Source organism: Lepisma saccharinum, chromosome 22, assembly GCF_977018435.1.
Source record: "Lepisma saccharinum chromosome 22, izLepSacc3.1, whole genome shotgun sequence".
NCBI lineage: Eukaryota > Metazoa > Arthropoda > Insecta > Zygentoma > Lepismatidae > Lepisma > Lepisma saccharinum.
Window position 1 is genome coordinate 33,412,995 of NC_139250.1, and position 20,588 is coordinate 33,433,582.

The window sequence follows — 20,588 nt, forward strand, 5'->3', positions numbered from 1 at the left end:
TAGGAAAGAAACTGAAAGTGACGATCCCGAGAGGGTTAAACAGATAGAGGTCTCTGTTGAAGCAATGAGTTCAGTGGTATAAACCCTTGGGGAAAGGACCGAGCAGAAGGAAAAAACTGTACGAGAGCAGAAGGAGGCTGCCGACGCATTGACGCGGAATCTCCGGGAAGAAGTTGTAACAACTGCTGGAGAAAAAGTGAGCTCTCTCCGTGAAGAGACCAAGAGACTGGAAGTGTCCCTTCGAAGAGAGATCCATGAACAAACTGGAACTATAATTAGAAGAGTAGGTGAGCTGCAGGATAAGTTTCAAAGACTTCAGTTGCAAACCGAAGCCACTTCAGATGTGCTCCCGGATTCTATTGAACGGGGTGGAAGCTTAAACCCGGAAGCGGTCACCTTTGAACCTCCTAGAGTAGTGCAAAGTCCCTACTGCGTCGAAAGAACAGTTCGAACAGGTAGAGGCAAGCGGCCTAGAGAGGGAGACAGTTCTGATGGATCTCCTCCTCGACGTAGAGCCGATTTCAAGATGCCTAGGATGGCTGATATCGCCCACATACCAAAATTCAAAGGCGAAATCGAGGCCCAATCGGCAGAGAAGTATCTTAGAGAGCTCAATGTCAGTTTCGAGCTTATGCAGATACCTGAGCACTATAGACTTGAGTTACTTCCTAGAGTATTTGCAGGCAAGGCTGAACATTGGCTGGCGGGAAACATAGATAGTTTTGTCAACTATGCCGACTTTTGCCTAAGATTTAAGGAGGAGTTTGCCTCTGAGAAAGCCAAACAGAGACAGTTAACTGCTGTGAGAAATCGACGATATTTTCGCCCTGTCCACGAGAATATGGAGAGCTTCGCTTGGAGCATCTACGCTGCCTATCGAAACTTGAGTGACAATTTCAGCGAAAGTGAAGTGCTGAATCTAATAATAGGACAGCTGCCGTATCGTATCCGGAACCTCTGCCTTGCGCATGCTCCGAGATCAGTGGATGAATTGACCAGTTTTCTCAAGGACTTCGACATCTATGACGATCCCGATGCCTGGAGAAATAAGGAAGACCCCAAGAGTAAAGAGCCTGGAATCAATAATAAGAGCTTCAAAGTCCGCAACATCGAGACCAGAACCAGCGGTAGAGAGAGGAATGCTGCGAGGAATCCAAAGTTTTATAGAAGACAAAACTGGAGAGGAGCGGACCGCAGCCAACAGGATGGTCAGAGGAACTTTAATCGACCTTATCCAGAAAGAGGTCGAAGCTTCCCTGATATGAGGAATTATCAGGATGGGAGTTCCCCTAGACGATACTCACCTCGGGATGCAGAACAGACTAGAAGGCAGTCACCAACCAGAGAAGACTTGACCTCTGAGCAGGAGGAAGCCCTAGAGACAACCCGGGACTTCTTGCATAACCAAAGGTCACAGTCTAGTCAAACAAACTAGAGCCTTGTCTAGGTGCTTCGTTCTCATTTAGGCAAGGGGCCTCGGAGGAGCGACCACTAAGATGTATCCAGGAATTAAAAGTAAATTTTCAATTGTCCGAAACAGAGGAAATAAATTTGCAAAGTGATCTGAAATCTGCACGAGCATCTAAGACTAGTTATAAATCACCAGCAGTGTCTGCCAAATTAATGGAAATACCGATAAACTGTATAATTGATACCGGAAGCGAATGTTCAATTCTAAGTCATAAGGTCTGGACTAAACTAAAGGATCAAATACCAGGCATTCAGGTACAAAATGTTCCAGAAATAAGATTAGTTGATTTCTCTGGTACCCACAGAAAGCGAGTTTTTGGAAGTTGGCGAGTAGAGCTAGAATTCGGCGGAATATCTTTTAGTACTGCAGTTTTTATGTTGAAGAAATATGTTGCGAATCTTCTTGAAGTCATGCACTCAGCAGAGTTGTTTTTCGTTAAGACTCCTGAACATGAGGAAGGGAATCCTCTGGATATTGAAGCTGTGCGGTACATCCATGTAGCCCAGGTAGAGAAGGCTGAGATGTATAAATCCGCTGACCTCTCAAGGAAGGTAGAGGTATTAGATATTTTGACTGATTCCCATAAGCAGGAGTTCCTAAATGTGCTGAGACGCAATTTGAAGATTATTCTTGAGAAGCTCGTACCATTGAAGGATGTTGGATATAAGCAGTGTGCCGAGACAGTTCTTTACGAGTCGCATTCTTTACCGTTTTTCCTGATGGCTTTACTGGAGAATGAAGATTGGAAGATTTGGAACTTCGTCCAGCAAATATTGTGTCTCATTATGAATTTATTGGTTATGAGTTCGCTGATTAACTTGCCATGCACCCTGTCTCAGATATTTCAAAGTGTTTTCCTCTTGGGTTGCTATTCCGTGTATCCCTGTCTAATGAAGTTCTGGACTACTTCACCATCTCTACGACGAAGCCATATCTAAACACTCTAGCAAGGCTCAACAATTGTTGAAAAAGAAGAATTAGGGTAAAAAGAAACGCTCTTCAATTAGAAGAAGGTGACTTGGTTCTTGTCAGGAATCACAAGTTAAGTTCCCGAAAGAATAGGACTATCGCCAAATTGTTTGAGGTATACATTGGCCCCTATGTCGCCTCGGATGTTCGAAGCAACACTGCCCTGCTGTTGAACCCGACGACCAAGAACCCAGTCGACCAAGTGAATTTTGACAACCTTCGTCTCTTCAGGTGTTCCCCCGAACGGAGAAGACAAATAGTGAATGAAGAAAAGACTTAGTGATTGAAGAGTAAAAGAGATATAGACTCTGGTTTACCAAAAAATTTTCTGAAAATTTAAACTTTTTAATTTTCCTCAAAATTTTTGCCCGAGAGAGGGGCATATGTAACGACCCTGCTTGGTCATCACATGTAGCTATCCTGCGTGATAGCCATATTCTTTCATATATAATTATTAATGCTTGAGAAATGCCCTGCGAGGCTTAAGCTTTTGATTTATCTTTTATCTAATTTTGAGTGCATTGTTGTTAAGCATGAAGCATATATTGTTATGGCACACACGTTTTGGTTAAAGAAAGCATGCTAAATACCCTGCGTGGTTTACGCATTCAGTTATCTTTTGTGCAGTAATTGTTGTTTAATTTGTAACTTGCATTGTCGAATCTCTTTATCTTGTAATTTCTTTAATGTAACGTGTTCAGTTTAGCACACAAGTGTTAAGTTTATATCGCCACATGCTAGTGGTTTTTACAATGCTAAACTTGATCTTTTATAACGCACGAGTTGCATCTCGTGAATTGAAGGGAGTTTGCAACGCTGCAGCCGGCTTAGTTCCGATCTTCTCCACCCGCCTCAGTGCTGCCACCAAACAGTATATAAACAAAGCAGCGAGGCCCGGAGCTCAGTCGACTGCCAGATGCCGACTGCGAAAGACCTGGTTCCCAGATCTAGTCTGGAAGTTTCCCCTACCAGGATCCAATAGCTTCCTTGAGAAGGAAGGAGGAGAATAAAAAAAGCAGTTTTCCTACCTACCTGGTCTGCCCCATAAGAGCTTGATGTGCTACCCTTGGGTCGTGGCGGCCCAAGCCCAAGTCTTCTGGGTGCTTCCAGACCTACCCTTTGTACCTTGCCGTCTCTTGCTACTGACTGGACATGCCAAGGGACCGAACCGTTCCCTTGTCGTAGCTGGATTGACCTTGCGGCGTCCTTTCACACCAACACCTTTGTGAAACCGCGGGCCCCTTGACCCGTCCCTCGCTATTGACGCTTTCGCATGTTGTCCCCAGACGGCGTGGCACGTGACGGCTACCCAGGTTCCTATTGGTTACCTGTACTAGTTGGTTCCCCCCTAAATTAGATAAGAATACTAATACTGCCCAGGTACCTCACTGAGGAGGATTTGAGAGCGTACGTGCTAAACTGGTTATTAACATGCGTGTATAAATATAAATAAACTTTTACAAGTTGACCTTTGACCTTTCAATATTAAACCCCGCAAGCCCTGAGATACTTTGAGTCCATGTCTTCGGCTGGCTACAAGTTAGCATATATGGGTACACTTTTGCACCGCTCCGTGGTGTAGTGTGCAGTGCTCCGGCGCGCGGACGTTGCACAGGTGAGTGGAGAAGGTTACATAATTTAGAACTACATAATTTGTATTCATGTCCAGATATTATTAGAATAATTAAATCAAGAACACTTAGGTGGGCAGGCCATGTGGCACGAATGGGAGAGGAAAGAGGAGTTTACAGGATTCTTGTTGGGAAACCTGATGGTAAGAGACCTGTAGGAAGGCCAAGACGAAGATGGAGGGACAACGTTGAGATGGACCTAAGGGAAATCGGTAGGGATGGAAAAGAGTATATAGATCTTGCTCAAGATAGGAAAAATTGGAAGGCCTGTGTTGCTGCAGCCATGAACCTTCGGGTTTAAGAAGGCTAGAGAGTTAGTTAGTTAGTTAGTTGCATAAAGAGATTAATATAAAAAGTTTTGAAAATGCAATGAGACTGGATGAAAAGTTTTCAAAATTCTGTACAGCTAGCAGAGGACACAGTGAATGTTCAGTAAGAAAAATTGAACGATAATAAAATTAACAATATGAAATTATCTGCTCCGAAAAGAGCAGGTTTCCTAGACTTCCTCCTAACTAACTAACTAACTCTCTAGCCTTCTTAAACCCGAAGGTTCATGGCTGCAGGAACACAGGCCTTCCATCTTTCCCTATCTTGAGCAAGTTCTATATACTCTTTTCCATCCCTACCGATTTCCCTTAGGTCCATCTCAACGTTGTCCCTCCATGTTCGTCTTGGCTTTCCTACAGGTCTCTTACCATCAGGTTTCTCAACAAGAATCTTGTAAACCCATCTTTCCTCTCCCATTCGTGCCACAAGGCCTGCCCACCTAAGTCTTCTTGATTTAATTATTCTAATAATATCTTGACATGAATACAAATTATGTAGTTCTTAATTATGTAACCTTCTCCACTCACCTGTCTCCTCATCCCTTTTAGGTCCAAAGATTTTCCTAAGGATCTTATTTTCAAATACTCTCAATTTATGTTCCTCTTTCAATGTAAGGCACCAAGTTTCACATCCATATAATACTACAGGCAAAATTACTGTTTTGTATATTTTAACTTTTAGTTTCTTAGATATTAAACGAGAAGACAAAAGTTTATGAAGAGAGAAGTAACATGCATTTCCTTAATTAAGCTTACTTTTTATTTCCTCTTTAATATCATTTTCATTTGTTAATATTACTCCTAAATATTTGAATTTGGAAACTGCTTCAAACGAGTTGTTATCAATAATTAGATTTTGATTATTACCTAACACTTGGTTTCGGCCTGTAAGCGTATATTTAGTTTTCTCTCCAAACCTATCCCTTTAGAAGTTTTGAAAAATATTTTAGCATTATTGTTAATTGTATTCACATCATCCACCAGTAAGTCTACATCATCTGCATATGCTAACAACTGAGTCACATCATTTAATTTTAGTCCTCCTTTAGTTTCTTTTACCTTCCTAACAGCATATTCTAAGGCAAAATTAAAGAGCAATGGAGATAATGCATCTCCTTGTTTTAACCCATCATGAATTGTAAATTTGTCAGACATAATAATACCCACACGAATATATCTACTAATATATTATATAATTTATCTCTTTTGACCGAATCATATGCTTTTTTGAAATCAATGAATAGCTGATGGACATTTTGATTATATTCCCACTTTTTTCAAGTGTCTGCCTGATGTGAAAAATTTGATCTGTAATTGATCTGTTACGTTTAAATCCACATTGATAATCACCTATAATTTCATTAGCATATGGGGTTAGTCTTGTTAAAAGAATGTTAGACAATATTTTGTATGTTGTTGAGAGTAGAGAAATTCCACGGTAATTATTGCAGTTCATTTTATCACCTTTTTTAAACATAGGAACAATTACACTGATAAACAATGAAATACTCCTTTAAATAAAACTAAGTGATCTTTATGTATTCAGATGTGCTGATAACGAATATCGCATCCGTTTTCCTGTATCACCTAAAGTTTTTGCAGAACACCCACATTTTATAGTTTTATGGTTTCAGATCTCCGCACCCAGCTCCGCATACGGCTTAACGTTTGGTTCCTAGCAAATGGATAAGAACCTTTTTAGCCACCTTGTGTGTTTATGACTGGCACTTAATATTTCGTGAAGGAAACATATGGCAGTAGAGTAATTTCCTGTTTCTCTGTTAAAATTTGTTATTTTGTGGGTTAGTCGAGTCTTAAGTTCCTTTCCGATAACTTCGCGAGTAGCCTTCGCGAGTAGCCGTATTTTATGTTTGTGTATGTTCGTGAAATTGTGAATGTAATATTGTGTATAGTGAAGTGAAGTGTAAGTTGTATTTTAACAAAACGATCACAGCATTCATAATTGTTTTTCTAAAGAAATTCATTATAACTCAATTAATGAGTTCGCCATGTCATGCAAATGTGTGAATAACCCGAACTTGTTTTGTTGTTTGCGGGGAATTTACTCCGAAGTCGCAGAGAAATATTATCACTCCTATAGTGAGAAAAGCATACGAGTTGTATTTTGGAAGTTAAGTAGACGAGGGAAAAAGCTGGGCACCAGGTAAAATTTGTTGTAATTGTTCGCGAACTTTATGTGGTTGGCTTAATGGCACTCACAAATCAATACCCTTCGGAAACCATGTAATATGGACAGAACAGAAAGATCATACTACGGATTGTTACTTCTGTTTAACAAACATAGTGGGATATAGTTCAAAATCAAAACATTCTATATTTTATCCTGATGTTCCTTCAGCCAAGAAACCTATGAGTCATGATTTTATACCAATTCCTAAGTCTCCTAAAGATTGGACAGTGGATGAAACAGAACCAAGCAGTGCTTCTCCAGATGACGAACCTGGACCCTCATATTCGAACACCGATCCAAATTTTCCTGATCCAAATATACCTCACTTTATTTCCCAATCCGAACTAAATGATCTATCTAGTCATAGACCTGAACCTATCTAAAGTTCAAGCGGAATTATTAGGTTCTCATCTCCGAGGGTGGAATTTATTACAAGATGGTGTTAAGGTGTCATATCGGAAACGCCAACAATCACTGACACATTTTTTTCTGTTAGTAATGAGTTAACTTACTGCAATGATGTAGAAGGCCTTCTGCAATAACTTGGAAGGAGTCGCAACCCAAACGAGTGGAGACTATTTTTAGATTCATCTAAGAATACTTTAAAAGTAGATACCCATCAGTACCCCTTGCCTATTCTTCCACCATGAAGGAAACGTATGAAAATATGGATACAATATTAAAAGTGATAAATTATGAAAAATATGGTTGGCAGATATGCGGAGACCTCAAAATGATTGGTATACTGTTAGCCATGCAGTCTGGGTTTACAAAATTTTGTTGCTTTCTTTGCGATTGGGACAGCCGCGCAAAAGATAAACATTACAACATTGTGGATTGGCCCATACGGAAAAACTTAATTCCTCACCGTTGCATATAAAGTTAGGGCTGATGCAAAAATTTTGTTAAGGCTTTGGATAAGCACGGTGAGGGTTTTGGGTACTTGAGAAAAACATTTCCTAAACTCAGTGATAGTAAGTTAAAAGAAGGCATATTTATTGGGCCGCAAATCCGTGAGATCATTCATGATGACAACTTTGTGGAATTGCTAACAGAAAAAGAGAAATGCGCATGGTTAGCTTTCAGACAAGTATGCTGTAATTTTCTTGGAAATGTGAAAGCTCACAACTACAAGAAACTTGTTAAGAACTTGTTGAAGTGTTATCAGCGCATGGGGTGCAATATGTCCTTGAAAATTAATTTTTTACTTTCGCATTTGTACTTCCCCCCCCCCCCCCCTAACTTGGACGCGGTTAGTGACGAATGCGGCGAGAGATTTCACCAGGATATTTCTGTCATGGAGAAACGATATTCAGGAAAATCGGCACAGAACATGTTAGCAGACTACTGTTGGAACCTCAAGGAAGAGGTTAAGGTGTCACGCTGTTCAACACCACTCATGGACGACAAAGAAACTCAGAACTTACCACATAAAAATAAATTCTCTTCCTTTACATTCTTTGAGACTGTTTGTTGCTATCGTATTCTTATCATATCAAGAGAAAATAGTCGATACTGTTTCCTCATTCTCACATTGAATCCGATTTCTGCAGAACTTTTACGTGGTGCCGAAGTAGAGGCATGCATATTTCGTTTTTGACGAAAACACGAAATGTGAAATAACACATTGTAATGTTAATTTTTCATGTTTCTGAAAGGTGTGAGGTGCATTTTCCTACCCTGGTTTGTCACGAAATGATGCGAAATGAACTGCAAAATGAGAAATAGACTCTTAAACACGAAATTTACCATTTATATACCGACACGACACTTTCTGAAGTCTGAAGTATCCTGTGAGTTATGAAACTCACGGAAAATTAATTCTGCTGTAAATATTTGAGAAGCAAATTCCCTTTATACAGGAATATTCTGGTAATGATTTAATGTGGTATTAGAAGGGATATATTTATTGTGTGTAATAGTGCAGTTTTTAAATCAAATTTTGGATTATATTCACATTTTCAAAACCAAAATGTCATTTTATATACCGCTTTTTCACCGCTATAACAGCAAAATTTCATTTCATTTACCGCTTTTGAACCCGCAATTGACTCTGTTTTTGTACCGAAATTTTTCTTTTTTATTTACCAAAAATATGTGCCTCTATGCCGAAGCATGGTGCTGATTACATCACCTGCACAAACAACAGATTGTGAATGTGTGAGATACTACTCCCACATCCCCATATGCTTTCATCGCATGTTGAAATGTGAAGGTGGTAGCTTTACCTCTTTACACACACACATACACACACACACACAAATATATATGAAAATGTAAGTTATATTCATAAATAAATTATTGGCTTTTCCGAGGCCTCCCCGATGGCGCATTGGTACCATCATCGCCTTGTAATCAAGGGGTCCCGGGTTCGATACCCGATGGAGGCATATAGTGGTTCGAATCCCACTTTAAACTGTAGGTCCAGTCCTGATTCGCCTTACTGTGCATAAAGTGGACTTAAATCACCAAATCAATCAATTGTTCCGAATAACAAAAGTGGAGTAACATCGAGTCGTCTTATTGTGGATAAAATATACAGAGAATAACCAAGTACTTCTGCTTGTAAGTGATAATTTAAATGTTAAATTTATCTGCAGAGGGCCAGACCAATTATACCTCCACGTAACCACCAGTTTTTCTCCTCTTTGATTCCCGTCTCCACGGTAACTTAGCCACAGATTAAAAGTACATACAGATGGTGCACTCACATATTAAATACGCTATATTGCAAGTCACCACATTATATGTTACACATTTATACACCATTAAGCCTGGTTTTTATGATATAAAAACTCAATATTCTGACCAAGGCAGAAATTTATTTTATTTCAAAACATAAACTAAACGAAACGTTTCAACCTTCTAGCAAGGTCTTCTTCAGACTCTGTACCAACTACAAATGAAACAAGGTACAAAACAGGAAGATATATATACACAAATATCACTTCCCTTCAGACACAAGATTATTAGAAAGTGGTTTTTTCTGGAACATTCCAGCAGGTGGCCTCCCTTGTCAACTGTACTTTCACCTGACAGGCGTTTTAGCTAAACATTTCCTATCATCTGGAAAGTTGTTGGACTCTTTTTCTCACGCTCTTTTTCCATTCTTCTTCATTCCTCAGATAGGAAGGTAGAAGAGAGTACTAGTGAGAAAATGGAAGGAGACCAAGGAAATAGAGAAGAAAGGAGAAGAAGACACAATGAACTGGAATTCGAGACTGAAGGTAAACAAAGAATGGAAGAAGGTGTTAGAAAGAGTGGAAAGGACAAGAGCGAAAAGAGGAGAGAAGAAGAATGGGGAATGAAGAAAGAAATGTAAAAGAGCGTGAGATAAAGAGTCCAACCACTTTCCAGATGATAGGAAATGTTTAGCTAAATCGCCTGTCAGATGAAAGTAAAGTTCCAGAAATACAACTTTCTAATAATCTTGTGTCTGGAGGGGAGGGATTTTTATGTGTATATATCTTTCTGTCTTGTACCTTGTTTCATTTGTACTTGGTACAGAGTCTGAAGAAGACGTTGCTAGAAGGTTGAAACGTTACGTTTAGTTTATGTTTTGAAATAAAATAAATTTCTGCCTTGGTCAGCATATTGAGTTTTTTGTTACACATTTAATTATTGTATTGATTTTTGATAGCTAGTAACAATCAATCTTCTTTTACCAGATGCTTTTACAAGGACTGTAGACACATTTGGAGGAGTTAACATCCTGGTGAATAACGCTGGCGTGGTTAACGAGATTAACTGGGAGTTAACCGTGGATATTAATCTGGTATGTATAATTGTTTCATAACCTATACTGATCCATCAGGGAACCAGTGGCGCAACCACAGGGGGGATATTGCCCCCAACCTTGGAGGGAAATCAATTTTAGTGAAGGCAAGGGGGATCAAACATTGGCGGTCAAGGGCACCTTCAGGAGGGCACAGAGGGAATTTTGCCCACCTGATTTCAAATTTTATGCAAATAAAAATACGTTTTGTAAAATTTTCTTGCTCGCTACGCTGGCAATGCCTCCTTTTCTTACTCCTGTCAAGTTCCGAGTCGTAGCTAGGGGACGCCGGGAGTCGTCCATGGACGTCGAACGGTGTGAATAAAAAAGAAGTTGTAAAAGAGAGAATGCCATGGCTCCCCGTGAAATTATTTGCGCCCTATTAAATCAATATTGTTTTAAGTTTGCAAAAATTGGATATGAAAAATTTCTTCCTCGCTTCGCTCGTAATGTCTTTCTTTCCTGTAATGCATTGTAAATTACTAGAGAGAGAAGTAAGACCAAATGTGTACTTCAGACGGTTGTTGCTAAACAGTTTTGTTTAAAATGTATGAACAATCGTTTGGAGGAAAGGCATGTGAGAAACAATTTATATTATTTTTGTTGTTGGTTTGATATGAGGTGGATGAATTGATTATGTAATGTATTAAAGAAACATTGAATACGTGCACAATTTTGTGTCAATTTGTTGCATATGAATTTCCTTATTTTACGTTGCTCCATGTTGAATATCTGTAAAACATATGTTCTACATGAAAGTTACACATTTCATATGTACAAATGGAATAATATTCGTCATTTTTGTCTTCCAAAAATACAGTTTGTGTGCTTGTTTGCCATTATTAGCTAATGTGAAATTGTACGTGTTGAAAAATACCAGAAAAAATACAAACGATAAAATAATAATAATAATAATATTGCCATTATCATTATTATTATTGACACGTTTATCCTCCTGGTACTCCTGGTTCTTGCCTCCCCCCAAGACAAAAAATCGTGGTTGCGCCTCTGCAAGGAACGGATTTATATGTAAATACATATCTTCATATAATGCTAAAATCAATGTTCTTTGGTTTATCTTTTGGCGAATTTTTATATGTAAGTTCGAAAAATGTTATGATGTTACGTTGATGCTGTGTATGCCTGCAAAATGGTGAACACTCTTTTCTGGAACTGTTAAGGTCCAATCTTGGAACATTACACGAACAGGGGAAAGAATGTTAACAGCAAGTCGTATTGTGATCTGCTTGAGAACCACTCGAAACCTGCAGTCAGTTGAAAATGTCTCGGTTTCCTCAGTTCTGGTGTGCTCTTGCAGCAAGACAACGCGAGGCCACACACAGCCCATGCAACAGCATGGCATCCTGCATATTCACAGGACCGGGTGATTATCATCCCTTAAGAAGGTACTAGGTGACATAAAGTTCCACGATGACAACGTGGTAAAGCTAGATTTTGCCAGTTTATATTATAGTTCAAAAATACTTTTCGAAATGTTCGTGTAATTTTTCTGAATATCCTTGTAAGATGTAGCTCTTAATAATAGCCCCGTGTAGTTCTCTGCACTTTTTTGACTCTCTCTGCAATCATGCGTATAGTTGGTTACACAGTGCAACATCGACTCATATGCTTCTTGATTTGGTTCCACGTAGTGTATTTCGTGCCCGCTCCTTTACACTACGTTCCGGAAAGGTATATACTCACGTGGTACGTGCTAACAGACAAAATGTACGTTGATAGCAGCAGACAGGCATTTGTTGAATCTTCTGAACTTGAGCACTGGTATTCTTGCGTGCATTCTCTACTGGGCTGAACTCTATTTCCTTCCGCCAGCCTGACACTGGGATGCAAGTATACTCTATCCGGAGAACTACTGTACTTGTGCAGAGACTTGCTTTCGTTTGGTAGCTCCAGACATTCCCGAGACAGAGAATACACTACACTACACCTATTAGTCTCCGTCTATTTTACTCTACTTTTTGACACCAGGTGTAGTCCAGGTGCATACCAGTGTTAGGCTACATTTTGATTGATTGATTGATTATACTTCACTTTTCTTCCACTTTTGGCTAAACGCAATGAGAATGAGTAATATTTTGATGAAATAGATGAAGATACATTCACAAAGAACACCCAGTCCAGGCTAGGATTCAAGCCCGGGACTTCTGGAGTTATAGCACGTTGTGCTAACCACTCCGCTAGTTGTGAGGGTGGTACACCCAGCGGCAAATGAAATAGTAGGCGAAGTGTCCATCAGCCTGTTTTCCACGACGTTAAGATTATGGATTGAAATAAAAATGTCAATAAACAGAGTACAATATCTGCCTCGAATCAAAAGAATTACATTCCTTAAAACAACATGGAATGTAGAATAGAAGAGAATGAAAATAATGATGGACAATTTGTCTACTGTTATCTTTGCCGTTGGCTGTACGAGGAATGTACCACAAGAACAGCGTGTTCAAGTTCAGATGATTGAACAAATACCTGTCTGCTGCTTTCAACGTTCATTTTGTCGGTTAGCAGGTACCACTCCATCATGCACCACGCTATGCACCTTTCCGGAAGGTAAAGCAAAGGTGCAGACACCAAATACACTACGTTGCACCAAATCAACGAAGTAGATGACGCGGTGTTGCACTTTGTAAGCAACTAAACACCTGAGTGCAAACAGAGTCAAAAAGTGCATCGAACTAGATAGAGCTAATGTAATCGTTGTCCTCATCATGTGATTTCAGAAGGGTGTGATCCGAGGTACACTGCTGGGGCTGAAGTTCATGGGTAAAGATGGCCAAGGTTCTGGAGGTGTCGTGGTGAACACCGCATCGTCAACTGGACTCAAGCCTTACAGCCACATCCCGGTCTACACCAGCACGAAGCACGGTGTCATCGGCTTGAGCAGAGCCTTTGGGGTGAGTGTATTCTTCTTACAAGTGATTTTCTAACAGGCAACTGAGATTCCCAAATATGAGTTCACGTGTATGTCTCACTGCAATGTGTCATCAGAAGATTCCATTTTGTTAATTATATTTGGATGCATGCTGGGAGAAAATTGGTGGCAAAATGTAGAGGAAGGTTGCCGAAATTGGACCGTTGCCTAAATTGGACCACCTTTGTTTTTGCCTATAGACGGGTATTTGAAGCACGTGAGTTGGTACTACTGGTTGGCGACAGTGCCATGTGCATATGACTCAGTGGTCAGTCAACTAGAGACGTTCGACGAAGTAGGAATGCTGATAATTTCTTTCCATTGTTGGTGTTGCAATTATTGCGCTTCGGATCTTAAGCTCTTTTGTAAAGTAGGGGTAAGTAATCAAATGTAGTATATTATAAAAGTGCCATTAATTAGTCACTAACTACATGTCGTAAAACTAGGTTTTAGTTCCGTATATTCGTGTAGCGTCATATTTTTATTTACGGGCCATAGTTGCCTAAGTTGGACCACCACGTGTTTCCCAAATTGGACTGGTCCATTTTAGGAGACGTTAGGTAAGGAAATATAATTTTTGTTAGACTTTGAGCGGAAGTAATTGGAGGACTGTCCTTCATTAGGTTTCCAAGATGTGGAAAAGAGGCACGTATGGGAAATGGGAAATGGAAAGAAGATGATTTGCAGTTGGCTGTGGCTGCTTACAGAAACGGTGATTATGGACTCAATGAGTGTGCCCACGTATATGGAGTGCCAAAAGCTACAATAAAGAGACACGCTGACAGTAAAAATACGTTTTCGAATACAATAAAGTGCTTCGGTAGGTAAGCAACCTTTACTGAAGAAATTGAAGAAATTCTCGTCGACCATATTCTGTTATTTGAGGAAAAGTTTTCAGGTTCTTAAAATATTTAACTTAGGTGAATAGCTGCTTGTTTCAACAAAAATATGTTAATACATTAGTAAAAAACAGTATATGCAAATCATATTTCCTTTCAAAATTGTGTGTTTCTTTATGTTATATTACGTTAAGGGTCATGTGTAGATCGTTTAGGCATAAGTTTCATATTTACTATTTTTCAGTAAATACGTTGTAAGTATAATGAAAATTGTTGTATTAAATATGTTGTTTTACGCAAAAACACTTTTAAATCGTTCTAATGTTAATAATAATTGTTATTTACAGTTTTACTTCGCAGGCCGAACTTAGCTCTTCTTGCGAGTTTACTGGTGTCTTGTGAACTAAGTCTTCCATGTGGCTCCAAATGTAAAAGTCGCAAGGCGTCAAATCGATCGGGGGATCGAGCTGGGCAACCATCATACTGGTAAATCATGTCACGTCTTACAGCTAGAGGCAAATCCTCCAACCACATTGCCATCCCATCCCGTTCCTCAAAAAATGTTCATAAGTGATGCCATTTAAGATTTGGGGCAGGAAAAATGGCTCGATCAAATGATTGTTGATGACTCCCATCCATACTTCTGCCTGGGCGTGCGACAGTGGCTGGATGAAAATTACCCAAAGAAATGGATTGGCCGAGGCGGCCCGATCCCCCGATTTGAGGCTTTGCGACTTCTACATTTGGAGCCACATGAAAGACTTAGTTTACAAGACACCGGTAAACTCGCAAGACGAGCTCAGGCAGAGGATCTTAACAGCTGGTCAATACATCAGGGACACCATCACATCACGAGTTAAGAGACCAAATGTCCGTAAAAACCTGCGAGCCTGCATTCGTAACGGAGGTGCCCACTTTGAGCAAGACGTGTAATGTTCTTTAATTGTAATGTTCATTGATTACATTAACATGAAAATAAATCACGTATTATTTCTTGTACACAAATGTGAATGTTAGCAACATTTGTACCTTTTTGAATAGCTGATGACTCAAGGATTTAATTTAAGTGATTTGTACGCTTTGTGTCATACCATTTTAGTTATTAATACGTTGCCAAGTAAACTAAGAGTGCATTTTTTTATTATCACTTGTAAGTTTAGACCCACCCGTTACTTACATGTGATTGTTATTTGGGACAAACTTTTTTTTCTTCAAAGAACCACTTATTAGTTTGGTATCAGAAAACGATGAAATATGTGCCATACAATGATCAGTTTTTTCTCAATTCATCTTTTTATGTGGAAAAGTGTCATTTTTTAAAAAAAACAATAGAAATTCCATTTATCTCGGAAACTACTAATTTTCGGACGAGGTATCATATTGTCAAATTTATTGCAAATTGTCTCTACTTTAACCCCTTTCAGGGAATACATCTAATTACAAGTCACCCTGTATATAAAAATGAATGGATATGTGTGTGTGTGTTTGTTTGTTCCGGCATAACTCTCGAACGCCTGGAGCGATTTCAACCAAGCTTGGTACACGTATCACTTGGAATCTCGAAACAAATACCGGGGGGGGGGGGGTTAGACACCCCCGCACCACTAGGGGAGGAGGTGGAAACGGAACATAAAATAGCATTCTGTTGCGTGGCATTTTCGTGTCATATCCTGCAACTTATGCTTCCTGCATCTGGTTATGCTGGTTGCCTACGCAGGTACGATATTGCTATACTCGAGAAATTTCAACACATATCACTTACAATCTGGAAAGAAATACTGTGTGGGTAATACATCCGTAGGGGTGGGGGTGGTAAGGGGATGACATAAAAATAATCGAAAACGACCGATATTAGTGTGGAATCCATAGTTTTCGGGGTCGCTAAGATGAATAGTGACACTCGCAATGCCGTTCAACTCCAAGTTCATTTTACACTATAGTTAGAATTCATTATTTTCCTGTCTAATAGAAGATTTGGATAAATAAATACCCGGGCAACGCCGGGCAATCAGCTAGTTGTACAATAAAATAGCACAATACAATAACAGAGCCAGGCAAAGATAACCGCAACCTGACGTTATGAAATCTCTAAAGAAAGTGAATTGGCAACATCGCATTTACTCCACGTGGGCTTGACAAGAGCTGCCAGTTGCTAAAACGGACGCTATTGGTGAGAAAAGTTTGAGGGGAGGATATACAGGGCTTCACGTGAACTTGACACATGGTTATCAGAGTGAAACTGATCTTTGAAGTAAAGTGGCGTTCGAATCAGGACTTCAACTGTAGACAACATGCCCCGCACCTATTTAATTTCATTAAACTATTCAGAATGTGCAAGAAGTAACACAGATATGTGTTTGTTTCTTTCAGACGGACACTTACTTCAGTAACACGGGCGTGAGAGTTCTCGCCCTGTGCCCCCACACCACAGTCACTCCCATAAGAGACGGGCTTCCGGACAGACTCAGAGTTCCCAAGAACTATCTGCAGGGGTTCTTGAAGTCTATTCCTCCTGGACAAAGGTAAGGATTCACTGAATGATCTTCAATATATGAGAAAGATTTTACAGCTATTGTCAAAACTCATTATTATTGTTAATTCACATTGCGAAATCAATTTTATACAGATCTTTATTCAACGGAGTCATTAAAAATGTGTGCTGAACGTGCCAGGCTCAATTCAGAGAGAAATATTCGAGGTGTCTGCGTCCAGTTTGCAGACCACATTTTGAATCTCTGCTTGTCGAGTGGATTGTCCATCCGGGCCGTGTTAAACAGCTTCGTAAAAACTCTCAAAGACACAATAGATCTTTTGATTCCTGATGAGAAGAGGTGGACAAACACACGTACTGAGATGCTTTCGGCAAACAATGTTAATGCATGGAAACAGAGGAGTCGAGTGGTAAAAAACGTTCCGATTTCACGTTCTGATTAAAATGGAAGCCTTAAACAGCTGCTCCCCATTTTTTTTGCCTCCACACTATGGCCTCTTAATGCTAAGCCTTGGGTTCCGAAAGTCGCAAGAGTTTAACGCGTTAAACGAGTTATGGTAACTGGCTGTTTCATTATGCTGTCCCGAAAGTCGCATTCTGTGCGTCTCGTGCAAGAACGAGATTCACCAAACGCACGGGCCAGGAGGCTGGTTTGTTTGGTGAGAATCGTATGCTGCTTTCAGCCATCGCGCGTGCTGATGGATTCAAACTGCACTAGTTCCGAAAATATATTATAATTTTAACAGATAGCGATATGAAGCAACATGCACAAGATAAGCATGCCTTAACTGTTAATGTGATGAAAATGGTTAAGAGTGTCCACAGTAGAGTTTATTTTTGCCGTAAGGACATTCCTTCCGCTGGACACCTGTGGAAACTTTCTCTAAACAAAACGCTGCGCCTGCGCTTTCGCCTAGAGTGTCCCATAAGTCTGTAAAATTACTGGTTTCACCAGATTCACGAGCTTAGTTACTTTCGTTGGATGCGTTCGTTTCGTTAAGACTTTCGGAACGCACCCCTTGTTTACCAAGAGAAAATAAACTTTCCTTGCACCCCCGCCCATCCGTTTTGGAACCCAGTCGCCACCACTGGCCTTAAACATACAATTGTGAAGTTATATCTATACCTCTTGAAAAGATGGTGTTCACCCACCCGAAAGGGATTCCTGGATACGTGCCTGATAACTATAACTATATATGGGGAAGAGATTGTAAAATCTGGTTGACGGATTTGAAAACCTGCCCCCCACACTCCAAAATAAGTTCCCACGTCCCTGGAACGTGGCGACACTACTCGCAGTGACGCACTTTCCACCGTTTAACGGACATCGCGGTAGTGACTGAATGTGCCATGTTCCCATGTTCAACACACATCTTTACTCCATATAAAAATCTGTTTAAAATCTGTTTCGCAATATGACTTAACAATGATAATGGCATTTTATAAACAACTGCAAGGAGCTTAAAAAAACAAAAACAAGATCGTATCTGTAGGACTACCCAATACTAAGAAAAAGTTATTTCACAAAATTGATAAGAGGCTTATTTGGCTGGATTTAAAAAAAAAATAAAGAATGATGGGAGCGAATGAAGAATATAGAGAATGTCTCCAATGTCGTTATTTTTTGGTATACTAACTAAATTTTGCCTTCTAATCACGAATCTGTTGTTAAAATGCGTCGGTCACGTGTGGAAGTAGGGAAAAAAACCAATATTAGTGGATTTTTCTTACAGCTGTATCGCCTTGTTTTACGAACAAAATTTTAATTAAGTTTGCCTAACCTAACCTAACCTAACCTAACCTTATCGAAAAATGGTTCGTGGGGCTATCCGTGAATGCACTCTTTGTTCACAAGACGATAAAAAATCGAAGGCATACTAAAAAAAAATGTTTATCATAGCTTAACACAGAATTGAATAAGCTACGTTTTGATGTAACTCGTTTTTATGTAGGTCTCGTGGTTCATTTTTAATTACAATCCAAACTCGGGCATCCATTTTTTTATCCAACAGTAGCATCTATATTGCAGTTATAACTTGCAATTAGTAAAAAGAAAACCCTTAACGTCGCATTTAAGTAGGTATGGTTAGTATATTACTTACACATACGCAACGTAGAAATAGTTGCTTCTAATGAGAGTTAGATGATTTGAGGATAAATTTATATTGATTCTTCTTGAAATTCAAAATTTTAGAAAAACAAATGAGATTACTTCAATTTTAGTAATATAGTTTACTCCGCTTCTTCCTGATGCAGGATACATTTAAATATTTTTTCATTCCTTATATGGAAAAACACGATAAGGCTTTCTTAGTCTAATGAGGAATGATGATAGTTAGAAATGAAAATAAACGAGAAAAATGGATTGGGGATGTTTTGAGCTGTTCAAACTTAAAATTTGAACACAAGATTCAAATGTTATTAAGTTTCAACTATTGATAATTTCATACTCAAACACGCTTCTGTATCTTCATTCGTTCCCAAGATAATTGTACGTAATTGAAAATTACATGTCTGTAAAAAATTAGTTTCTGAACAACCCTCATGTAATAGATAGCATTCAAATTTTAGCAAAATATTTTCCTAGGTATCGGTTTGGAGAAAAACAATGCTGCGTACAAATTATCTTCAAACTCCTACACTCTGTCCCAGCTAACTGTGGAGCAGGCGAACGAAAACAAGTCTCTGAACAAGTAGTGACGCGAGACGGCTCCACCAATAAACACGTGAGAGGGAACGGGATTGCATGGAGGGAGAAAGCAACTGCAGTTACCAGCCTTCCCAGCAGCGTGTACTGCTTCGTTCTGCTCACTCGATTACCCCCTTTTTTGTCTGTCGCTATTCGTGGCCTTGCTCCAGAGATAAGTGGGACAGGGTATACCTAATTTGACACGAAATGACCCGTATATGTTGACATATTTTCACAGATGATTCTTATAATTGTAGATAAAAATAACAAATTAATATTACATATAAGAGATATTGTTGCAAGCATATATTTTGATTCGCGATATTTAGAAACATACATGTACAGAATATACTATTTATTATTAATATTTTATAGTAACTGTTGTTGTTCTTATTATGTTGGTCTATCTTCTGTAGCGCTTCCTCAGTGGCCAAAGGACTAATCCACGTCATAAGATATGCTGAGAACGGAACGACATGGCTATCGATGGACGACAAACCAGTAACTCAAATCAAGTTCCCAACGTATTTCTAAAACTAATGTATTTGTGTTTTGCACTGCTGTCAAAAGCTATGAAACGATGTAGGGGAAGACGGGGTAAGACGGAAAGACGGGGCAAGACCGGTTGACTAATGTTTGACCCCATGTTTGAAGTACAAAATTAAATCAGATATGATTTTGATTGCCACAAATGGTTTCATTGGTTCTTTGTTAATATTTAAAGAATGTGAAAACTTAAAAGACACGCCTAATATTTGGAATATATCGTGATTAGTAAGAAAAGAGCTTCTGCCCCCTCTTGCCCCACTATTATCTCTACATACTACTTAATTGTAACATTATAAAGTTATAAAAATCACAGAAACATAGTGGACGTTTTAATGGTAGAATTGTGTAAACTTACTCAAACAATTAAGTTTCACACAAACCACAAACATGAACAGCGTTTTCGTCTTCGCTTGACACATATGCACAATAAGTATGCGCCCATCGTCTCGTGCAGAAACGCGACACCTTATCCAACCTTCATCAGAAACATCCTGCCAGTAGAGCGTTGTTTGTTTTTCTTGGCTTTGGAAGGACCAACTTGCGCTTGGGTGCTGCTTCCATAATTTGATGAGTTTGTTCTGCGCTGAACGGTGATTCTGTTAAGAGAGTTGTCTATCCATGTCGTTTTGAAGATCTTCTATTGTTCTCTTGATCTACGTTTGGAATTGGCACAATTAATTGAGGACTTGTAACGTTAAAGGAGGATGACGCTGGTTCCTCAGCAG

The 20,588-nt window shown here is 39.4% G+C and overlaps 1 protein-coding gene across 1 annotated transcript in view; it reads left to right on the forward strand.

Moving 5' to 3' along the window:
* LOC146004747 (15-hydroxyprostaglandin dehydrogenase [NAD(+)]-like) overlaps window positions 1-20,168 on the forward strand; it is a 33,148-nt gene extending 12,980 nt beyond the window's left edge. Inside the window, exons 4-7 of the mRNA XM_083143719.1 lie at window positions 10,260-10,366; window positions 13,105-13,278; window positions 16,505-16,656; window positions 19,731-20,168. Coding sequence (XP_082999845.1) covers window positions 10,260-10,366; window positions 13,105-13,278; window positions 16,505-16,656; window positions 19,731-19,848 — 551 coding nt within the window. The 3' untranslated portion in view covers window positions 19,849-20,168. The remainder of the gene's footprint in view (window positions 1-10,259; window positions 10,367-13,104; window positions 13,279-16,504; window positions 16,657-19,730) is intronic.
* The last annotated feature ends 420 nt before the right edge of the window (window positions 20,169-20,588 follow it).